General features: G+C 38.1%; 1 protein-coding gene across 2 annotated transcripts; it reads left to right on the forward strand.

Moving 5' to 3' along the window:
- The first annotated feature begins 874 nt into the window (after positions 1-874).
- LOC139938991 (ubiquitin-conjugating enzyme E2 G1-like) lies at positions 875-11225 on the forward strand. Of its 2 annotated transcripts, XR_011786250.1 has the most exons (7): positions 875-1019; positions 1795-1900; positions 3332-3429; positions 3966-4144; positions 5110-5216; positions 6033-9373; positions 9563-11225. XR_011786250.1 is itself a non-coding variant. In XM_071934692.1 (6 exons), exons 1-5 carry the CDS (start codon positions 875-877, stop codon positions 5188-5190), a joined length of 609 nt encoding a protein of 202 aa, XP_071790793.1. In that variant the 3' UTR covers positions 5191-5216; positions 6033-11225. The 2 variants fall into 2 exon arrangements, 1 of the variants encoding a protein (XP_071790793.1); XM_071934692.1 differs by having other exon boundaries at positions 6033-11225.
- Positions 11226-11269: the final 44 nt, after the last annotated feature.

Here is an 11269-nt window from a genome sequence, read left to right on the forward strand (position 1 = left end):
ACAACAACAACAACAACAACAACAACAACAACAACAACAACAACAACAACAACAACAACAACAACAACAACAACAACAACAACAACAACAACGACGACGACGACGACGACGACGACGACGACGACGACGACAACAACAACAACAACAACAACAACAACAACAACAACAACAACAACAACAACAACAACAACAACAACAACAACAATAATATGTTGCTAAAGTTTGCATCGGGGATAAAGAATATTAATTTCTCGGTTTTTTTTTACCCATATACCGATGTGTTTTAGCACTGTATACTCAGTACTTTCCCGAGTCCTGTGAAAAAATATCACAGGCATGTTACTCGGGTGGGATTCGAACCCACTAGACTACTGAGACTACCAACTAGACTACTGAGGTTGCCCAGTTCGAATCCTATGTTTTGGCAGCGGGTATCGCAACGATATAATAGATGTTAAATTTGCATCGGGGATAAAGAATGTAAATTTTTGTTTTTTTACCCATTTTTTAAAAGGTTTTTTTTTAACCAGAAATTAATAACAACAACACTATCATGCATGATATGAGAGAAAGGACCCACACCAAACAAACTTCCCGCAAGCAGCGTGTTTTGGGGTGGGCGGGGCATAAGGGGACCTTTAGCTTTGTAAGAATGGCGAGATTTCATCCGAAGAGGGCGTTTATCACCATTTTACAGTTCCACAAAAACATAAACTTTACATTTATTTATGAAAAATGACATTGGCAATCATCCATCCCGGATCCTACACTTTTTTTCTTCTAGACAAAAAGTTTCCCAACCAGTCAGTTTTTAGTTTTGTGTGGTGACGCATGAGTGCTTGTGTTTCTGCGGTCTGTCGGTCACATACGCTGCATGGTATTTGCGCATGCGTTTTCAGCACTTCGACGTGACGGCCATTTTTCGTTCCTTGTCTTTTCCGGTTACTTTGTTCTACATTTTCATTTGCTGACAATGGCGACCACTGCTGCTGCAATGTTGCTGAAGAAACAGCTAAAAGGTAAATCTAAGATGTTAGTTTATATCCTACGATTCTGTTCGATTATGAGTGTCCTGCCCTGTGATTTTACCATGAAAATGTGACGCCTTGTTTGCTTCGGGGATATTTTTGTGTTGGTACGTGCTAATTTTGCATGCCCATGCATTAAAAACGATGACGAACTGAAATACCAAAAAGTGGTGACGACGTTATCACTCAGTCATCATTGAACGTCATAATTACATCACCGATTAATTCACGTGGTAGCGTTTGTGTTTTCGTTGTTTATTCATTTAAAATACTATCCTAATATATAAAGTAGTTGGATTAACGACAAATTAAAAATGTCATACCGATCATCAATCATCATGTTCGGTTCGGAGGGGGGGGGGGGTAACATTATTTTATCTTTTGCTGGCCGAGCCTAGCGAGAGTTAGAGCCTACCTCCAATTGTTAATTGAGTACAGGATGGGGATGAATATAGCAATCATATAAATGCAATTGTCAATGTTTGCGATCAGTCATTTTGACGATTGCATTGCTTTCGACTGTTGGCAGTAATTTAAAGCTGTGAAAAAATCCTGTGATAAAAATTGACATTTCTTGGATGGGATTCGAACCCATGACCTTTACCATTCTAGAGCAGCTGCCTTACCTCAAGACCACCGAGATTGCCCGCTAACTAGAGTAGAGGCAGTACAAATATCATTTTAGTATGGCAAAAAGGTCATGGGTTCGAATCTCACTTGAGTAATTTTTAAGATGTAATTTTTAATTTTATTTTTGTCATTTCAGAGTTTGAAAGTAAAGGAGGAACAGACGGCTTTTCAGCAGGATTAAGTGACGATGATAATCTCTTCAGATGGGAAGTTATTGTCTACGGTCCGTCTGAAACTTTCTTGTAAGTAGGAGAAAAAAAAGAGTTGCTCTGAAAACTCATCTTTTCAAGGTGTTTTTCTTTAACTCATACATAGTTTTGTTGCTTTCCATTGTTAGTTATTGCATGGTTTCCCTATTTTTAATTTTTTTTCTTTTTCACTGGATACATTGTATTGTTTATTTAAATATCTCTGTGCCTTAAACATCTCTTAGGCCGTGTCCGAAAACGACGACTTCGGCTACAGCTACGTCTAGATCAGTGCATCTACCAGTGTTGAAGAATAGGCAGACGCGCGTGATCTAGCCGTACCTGTAGCCGAAGTCGCCGTTTCGGACACGGCCTTAGTTTGATATGGCGCATTACAAAAAGGCTAATTACAAATGTCTATTATTTAATTTTTATTAAGAACCCTGAACATTATATTTTAAAACTTTGGTGACATATCAAGATCAAAAGTATGTTCTTAATTTTGTTCTTATTTCCGATCTCTTTGTTTTACTGTTACTAGCGTCCTGGGCCCAAGTTCATATAGCTGTCAAAGGCAGAATACTGCTTGACATTTTTTCTTTGCTAAGCAAGTATTGCATGGGGCACTAGTTACTCAATGTACTCTTAATGTAACTGTGGCTGGTAACCTGTTTCTGCTAAGCAAGACTGTCAGGTGCTTAGCAAGTTGTTGTGCTTACACAGGCTTTATGAAATTGGGTCCAGAGCACAATGTGGATTTGTATTCTTTATAAAACTTTGTTAAAATAAATATTTAATTGTTGTATATTAATTCATCTGATATTCTCTGATTGATCAGTCATGTTATTCTTATACCGTTATTCAAGGCTAGAGCCGTATGAATTTTATCATGCCCTTTAATCATCATATAATTCTTTCGTATTTGATTGAAGTATGCATTGCCATTTTGTTTTACATTTATCTTGTCATTTTTTGTCTGTGTTAAAATGTGGTTGTTTTTTTCTTTTCTTTTGACTTTTCTCTGCTTTAAGTCTCATTGATATTGTGATTTGTTTATTATTCAAATTTAGCTTCTACTTACCATTGTAGTTTTTATTTTATTTCAGTATTTAAAGTCCCCTTCCTCCCAAACTCCTCAAGGAAATAGGAAATGTTTTTACTTGTAGTCATGTTGGCACAGTTTAAGTCTGTTCTTCCGGCGTTAGTAATGTTGGCAATATGCCTGTAGTACAAATAACCTTATTAACAATTAATTTAATTCCTAAGTAAACACATTTTATTAAAGAATATTTTATAAGGTACATGAAACTTTGTAGAAAGGGACTAAGTTATTATTATTAAATGCACCTTGTTGTGATTCTTCACTATACGTGAGTAGTTGTAATAGAAGCCCAATACTGAAGGGTGTACTTTCCATGTCTCTTGTGCTTGAGGCAAAAAAAAAAACCAAGTCTCAAACTCTCATTTTTTATTTTGTTCCCACAGTGAGGGAGGTTTCTTCAAGGCAGAGTTGGTTTTTCCTGAGAACTTCCCGAACAGACCGCCCAAGATGAAGTTTCTGACTGACATGTGGCATCCAAACAGTTAGTACACAACAGTACCCACTTTCATAGAGCGTTTTCTGCTAAGCAGGAAAGCGGTCCCTGATAGTACTGTGATAAGTTTATTATTTTGGCTGGTTGTAATGTTATTCTGTCAAGTCAAATGTGCTAATGTCGGACACTGTATATATAGCAGTGCACTGACAGCACTGTTGGGTTTGGGTTTATGGAGACAAAGTGAGAGATTTCACATATCTTAGAAACGATAATTTCTACATAAAACCAAGTATTGTATCAATGAGTCCCACTTGCTAAGCACGAATTTGTCGAGTAATATTTGTCTGCTTCAGTAGGTCTATGAAACTAGCCCCTGAACCCAATTGTGTAGAGCTGATGAAACACAAAAAGTATGGCCACTTTATAGTAGTGCATTGTTTTACCCAAACCTATGGTGTCATATGTGTTCACAATTATCTCCAAATGGATGGTATAAAAAAAAAACACATTATGTACGTGTGTCATTAGAAATGTCTGTAAATTAAATGGATTGTCCGATTTTTTAAATTTCTCATTTGCAGTTGCAAAGAACGGTGACGTGTGTATTTCAATTCTGCACGAGCCAGGAGATGACAAATGGGGCTACGAGACGGCATCAGAGCGCTGGCGCCCGGTACACAGCATAGAATCCATCCTCATCAGTGTAATATCAATGCTATCGAATCCCAATGACGAGTCACCGGCTAATGTTGATGCAGGGGTGAGTGCCACTTTGTATAATAGGGTTCATTAAAGTCAATTCGAGCCCTAATAGGCCTCTCTTAATATTCATGCATGACGTCATTGTGACGTACTCATGCATAAATATTAAGAGAGGCGTATTTCATGGGACTGCTATCATTTGATTTCACAGCCTCCTCCCCTCTTACCGCCCCCTCCCCTCTTACTGCCCCCTCCCCTCCCAGTTCAACGCATAAAGTAGCTGTTTAGGTCATAGATCATTTTTATTCTATTTTCTCCTTTTAGATTGTTTACAGTCTCATTGCCCAAACCTTGTTCTTTACCATACAAATTCAACTGCACCTTTAAGAATGTAGACTTTGTCAATCATGGCACTTTGTTGTGAAAGTGTCAGAAACAGTTTAATTTTGTTACCAGTTTCTCAACTTTGGTGACCTGGGGTAGATTTCACAAAGAGTTAAGACTAGTCTTATCTCGGTTTAGGATGAGTTACTCTTCCTAACTTAGGACCAGCCTTTAGTTTTTAATAACTCTTAAAGAGTCCTATGACTAGTCCTAAGTTAGGACTATCTTTGTGAAATAGACCCCTTTGGTGGATTTCACAAAGAGTTAAGACTAGTCTTATCTCGAGTCAGGACGAGTTACTCATCCTAACTTAGGACTACCCTTGTGTTTTTAATATCCCCTAGGACTAGTCCTAAGTTAGGACTAGTCTTTACTCTTTGTGAAATCGACCCCTGGACACTCTTGGCCTGCTACTCGGGGTTAGTGTTTTGACAATCTTTGTTATTTTTACCGTATGGGTTGTGCGTTTTGACTGTATGGGTGTGTGGCCATCAGGCATATTACATATTTTTTATGTAGGATTTGTTTCTTGCTTGTTTGTAAATTTGCTCGTACATTTTCTTCCTTTTTATTTTGAGGTTTGTCTGCAATGAAATAAATAACATAGTACTCCCATACTTAATTTTTCTGACCATGCAGAAAGAATGGCGGGAAGACTACAACGGCGCCTTCAAGAGGAACGTTCTTCAGACAGTTAAAAAAAGCCAGCAACTATTATAGTGGGTCTGTGGAAAGGATGCAGTGTGGTGAGTAGTCTCTAAACACCAAATCATATCGTTGCGTAGCTGGAAAAACGTTGTATCGCAATTAAGCAAAAATTGTTGTACAGACTTTCTCAAAAAAGCGCTGAGCAAAAATACTGTAATTTCAGCACGTACTTGTATTGTGTGTACACCCAGACTGTTTTAAAGGGTTTTGAGACCTTTTGTAGATCAAGTTTTTGACCATGACATGAATCCCTACTGTGAATGATGATGTATGTAATATAATTCACCTGTAGAAGTTCAGCTTCATTAGTCGTCAAGTTTTGGAAGAAAAAAAAGAGTGAAAATCACAGAGCAGTGTTTTCAGGAGAGTTGCGTAAATACATTGTACATGCTTAAATAATGTTTGTCTCACTGAAACGAAACTTATTTTTCTGACATTGTTTTACACATTTCTCAAAAACTACAGCACCTCAGGAAGTAATACTTTAAAGGGAAGCTTACTACCATCAGTTTAATGTAAATCTGTTGTGTTTTGTGTCGTACAAAAAGTACCCAAACCCTTTATGCAAGAAACAATGTTCTGATTGTTTCAAACATGCATAGAATAAATGTGCCATTTTTAGGAGATACCAAACTTTTTGCACTGACATCGATATTAATCCTCAATTCCAAGATGATAACAATAAAAAGTAAAATATACAAAAGAAAACAGAAATTCAAACAACTTACATTTACTTACGATTTACTTTCACTCCCTCTTCCAGTAGATTTGAGCAGTGCTGTATTTTAATTATGTTTTTTTCCTTAACTATATTTAAGTGTCAACAATTTCTGTCTGTGTTTTTTTTTCTTCAGATTTCAGAGAGACACTTTTTCTTTGGATGTTTGATCAGAGCAACAACGTTACATCCAAGGAAGTCGTTCTTGAAAACAGAAAAGAAACTTGTTCAAGATTTGAAAAACATTTTATGCAAAGTGAGCGAAAGAAAGAAACATACAGACTCACACACGACTCGATCAGGATTTGTCTCGATCGACGAACCAGAGGTGACAACTCTTTGTTTGTCTCATGTTGATAAAAGGAAGAAGAAAAATAAAAAAACTGATGTTATATTAAAAAAAAAAAAAAAAAAAAAAAATGCAAGATGGAGAGTCTTCAAAATCATGTCTGAGATGTTTTGTGCGGTAAGTGGTCTTGAGAGTAGTCGGCGCCAGAGAGATCGTCGCTCCAGAGAGGAACGGCGGTGTTGTAAATATTAGCAGGATGCCCAGGAGGTTTTGGCAAGATTCAGGAAGCTTTGGCAAAATGCCAGGAGGCTACGCTGTCATCGATGTCATCGTCGTAAATCAAGCAAATCCAAAAAGATGGCCAGGCCAGATCAATGTGAAGTCGACAAGAGCTCTCCAATTTTGTTCGCACTGATGTCAAGGTTGGAAAATTTGCCGTCAAAAGAGCAGAAATAATATGCGTGTCTAAGGTGATGTGTGTGCGTTTGAGTAACAGCGGAGAGAAATGCAATCACGAGTACAAGGTGGTTTCTCTTCTTAACAGTTTAGAGGGGAGGGGGTTTTGGGTAGAAGCCAGGGCCTAATTTCATAAAGCTGTTTATCAGAGAATACTGCTTAGCAAATTGATATGCTAACCAAAAATGGGTGGGGCAACAATGAAAACTTTATGGACTTTTGGCTGGTAACCAGTTTCTGCTAAGCAATATTTGTCTGTGCTTAGCAAGTTTGTTATGCTTGCAGGCTTTATAAAATTGGTCCCAGGACCTGATTTCATAAAACTGTGCAGGAAACCAGTTTTGAGTGTTGTATATTAGGTACTTTTAAAGTTTCGATATTGATTATTCTGAAAGGCCCCATAGGGTTAACTCACTTCTTAAGGCTGGTTTATAGTCAGTCACGCGATGGTCATGCGATGGAAATCTTGACGCGCGATCCTAAAAACACAGTTTATAGTTATCCCTGAGGGGCGATGTTTTTTTTATGATCGCCCTCAAGATTTCTATCACGCGACCATCCCGACAAACTGGCCTTTAGTAGCAGCAAATCAGAGGAGCCCAATTTTATGGCTCTGCTTACCCTGGTATTCTGCGCTTTCAGCCCATAGAATTGTGCGCTGTACAGGCACTGTAATTCCATAATTCCATGGTATGCACTATGCAGAGCCATGAAATTGAACCCAGATTGTAGGGAAAACACTTGCAACAGCATTGCACAGTTCAATTTTTGCTTAGATCCTTTGCTGTGTTTTGAATTTACGTTTCCATTGTTTGACATCGGCCAGGGTTACACTAGATCTGTCGTGCCTGGAATATTTTCATTTTGCAAAGGGCACTTCCACTAGCCTTTTTTTAGAAATGGTGGATACTATCGATGTGCACTCAGTGGTTTGGGTGTGTATACAGACAATTAACTCAAACCAAATGTCATAGTATTTTGTCAACCATAATAAAAAATTCCTTTTTTTGGAAGATCTTTGTGAAGCTTTTGAAATGACAATGGAGACCGTTCCTTCATGTAAATGCAGCCAATTCCACATGTTGATCTTGGCATCATAAATTTCTGAAAAACGTTTTTTCAAAGATTAACACATTTTAAATTGCGGACATGACCTAGAAGCAACCGGATTTAAAGTGGCATAGAACGCAAACGATGTTATTATGTAAGTTGAGAAAAAGGCAAGGAGAATTTCCGATCAATAAATAGATATTGTGTACAAACTGTTTTGAATTGGGTTGGTTCGAGAACTTAGGCCGAATCTGAATTGGCGGCTATGGCTGCGGCTGTTGCTAAGGGTGTTGCTAAGGACGTCCTATACCTCAACATACGGTGAGGCGGAAATCTAGCCGTAGCCGTAGCTGTAGCCGCTAATTCGGACACGGCCTTAGAATGCATGTTGACATAGTGTGCCTATTGGCTGTGGAATCTCAGGAACTTAAAGAAAATTCACAGTAAAACCCGGTTTATACTTCCTGCGAATGCAAATGCGAAGCAAATTTTTACATCACATGGCTGTTTTCGCATCAAATATTTCGCAGGAGTAGGAACAGTTCAACTGTTGCGAATTATACATTACGAATTGGTGACGTCACAATTTGTATCACATTTGCATATGCAGGGAGTACGAACCAGGCTTAAGAGACGGCATTTAACTGCTTCTATATAAAGTGTACATTATTACAGGAGACCACTCCGACAAGATAACATGGTGTAAATAAATAGCATTTGGATCCCCCCTTTCGGATTAATTAATATTTTGTTTAATTCCAAATGTTTACGTTGTCTTTTAGAATTGATTTATACAACCAGTCTTGCTTGTCAGCAGGTCACTAGTTAGAGTGCATGGGCCTTGTCACCTGAGGCAACTTTTACATGCTTCAGGACCACTTTGGTAGCACATGAGTCATTTTTCAAACAATGTCTCACAATCCCCCAAAATAGTATGTGAACATTCAAATGTGAATGGATTCTCTTGTTGGGGATTGCCTGGAACTGGTTGCCTGTAAATTGTCTCGTGTGACAAGACCCATGAGTCATCTTTGTTTGATGCGCAGAGTTCCACACTTTCTCAAAACAGTCCTTTAAAAAAAAGCTACATCAGTATAAAAAGCTTGCGAACTTGTACATGTTCAAAAGATTTTGGTTGCACAATGGCTTCCAAATAATATGTAATAAACAAATTCATCCGTTTAACGTTGTGTACTTTGTACACTCCGCTACATACACACAACTAGTATAGACTATGTGACGCATGACAGCACATGTTGACAAAGGCCAATCTGGGTCAAAGGTTGGCTGGCAGAAAGGTTGCACAGGGTCCAGAGAGGAAATTATAATAATAACACTCGGTGCAGACGCTGGTGTATTTGTGTAATATCTAAATCCAGTGTTGTTTTCAAGTAATTTGCGGTACAATTGAACATCGAAAAAGTTACAAGAGCAGGACTTGAACCTTCAACCTCCAAATTAACGTGCCGGTGCGCTACCAACTGTTGCGGTTGAAATGAACAACTCAAAAAATACTAGAAGACTTGGACCTGTGAACTAATAAATAACTGAGCTATGTAGCCCTATCTTGGCGGTCTCCCTATGTTTTATTTTCAACAACTGATGTTATGTGTATAGATGATTAAGAAGGGAACCTTTGTTTAAATAATCACAATAATATGTAGATGCTACTCAGTTGCAAAGCCTTAAGCCTCTCTTCATACCTCATGCGAATGCGAAGCGAATTTGACTAAAATTTGATGTCACAACCCTCCTTTTGCAGCGATATTCGCAAGTGAGTTGGGCAAAGTTGAATTGCTGCGAATTATTTGTTGCGACTTTGTGACGTCAGCATTCATATCGCATTCGCATTCGCAGGAAGTATGAACCAGGCCTTAGAAGGAAACGTGCAACACTTGATTGCTTCTAAGTAAACAATACGAATCACACGCTGTAAAGCCAAGTTATAGTCGGTTGCGCGATGGTCGCTCCATGGAAATCTTGACCCTCGATCATAAGAACACCCAGTTTTTAGGCCTCAGCGATGACAATAACTGTTTTTTTTTTAGGCTTGCGCTACAAGATTTCCATCGCATAGCGCGACCGACTATAACATACATGGTGCCATAACCACAAAATTCAGAGCTGTGCCCAGATCAATTTAAACATTTTGCGAAATTGGCCCATGAAGCTCTAAATGTCAAACTCTTCAAGAATGAAGGCCCACTTCTCAAGTAATGGGGGACTTTTCGGGATGCTGGGTCGCAGCAGACTTACCAGATGAATCCATTGTTCTCGCAAATGTGCGCATGCTCAGAACTATACGTAAACAATTGAGATTTACCTCATAGCACCTAGAGTTCCAAAGTCTCCAATTGAACATCCAATTATTGTGCTACAATGTATGTCAGGGCCTTTTCAGGGGTTTGTCTGTTCTAATTGTTGTTTCATAATTTGTAAGTAGTAAGATTGAGAGTTACTAGCTTTTGTAAAAAATAATAATAACAAAAAAATAATACGTTTAAATTTACAAGTAATAAACACTTTTAAGGTTAAAAGGATTATGAACAAATAGACAAAAAGTATTAGATTGTTTGTTTTTATTATGTTAAGTTTTAGAATCAATGAGTTAAATTCACTGCCCGGAAAAATGTTCATTGTTTTGTGGCAGTTTTACAGACATGCTTCAGCTGAAGAAGTGATGAATGTTTTTCGACACCCCAATGTTTCGATAACCATGTGTTTTGTAAAACCCCTGATGATTTTCATGCTGGGGTTAGGGTTAGGGTTAAGATTAGAAAAATACATTAGGGGTGTCGGAACAGATGGCAGACTATAGGGATGTCAGAACTTTTGGGTGTAAAGACTTGGCCCTTTCAGGGCCCCACCTTCAGGTATCTAATCGAAATGATGTACAGAGTCTGTAAAACCTCTACAATTTAACATCTTGCAATTATTTTGGTTTTTCTCCACACAAAAGGCACCCGTTATCAAAATTCACACAATCTCATCTTTTTATTTCTTTGAGAAATATTGCTTGCTGAATGTTTGCAGAAAGCACTAGCTAGCAATGCAATATTTATTACTCCCTGGGCCCACTCTTGCTCTCCGGTGGCCTCAATCCTCCATTATCCTCCATTCTTCACACCAACATTATTTGGACTGGGATGCGATTGGTATGTTTGACCCAGTGAGAAGCTATTGTTGTGGGCCTTAAAGTCCTCAATCTTCCACTATCAGAAAACATCCCGAAGACGATTTTGGAGGGTTAGGGTTTTAACGATTAACGTTTATTCTCTGTAAAATGAAACCAGAACATTGTACCGTGTGTGTGTGTTTATAAATTTACCACAGCTTTCTTGAAACGGTATGGAAAGTTGATTGGAATAGATGTACTCTTTAAAGAACAAGCCTTTAAAGCTGATGATTTCTTGTGGATACATCTTACAGGTATCCGACCCGAAGTGAATCTTGCTTCGGAGATGATTTATTACCCATTCTTGTAAAATCATATTGAGAGATGTATAATTAAAAAGGTTGTTTTGACACAAAATATATCTTAATAGTTCATCGACTTTTTACTATTGTCTTAAGTCTTT

This window comes from Asterias amurensis, chromosome 6 (assembly GCF_032118995.1).
Source record: "Asterias amurensis chromosome 6, ASM3211899v1".
Classification (NCBI taxonomy): Eukaryota; Metazoa; Echinodermata; class Asteroidea; order Forcipulatida; family Asteriidae; genus Asterias; species Asterias amurensis.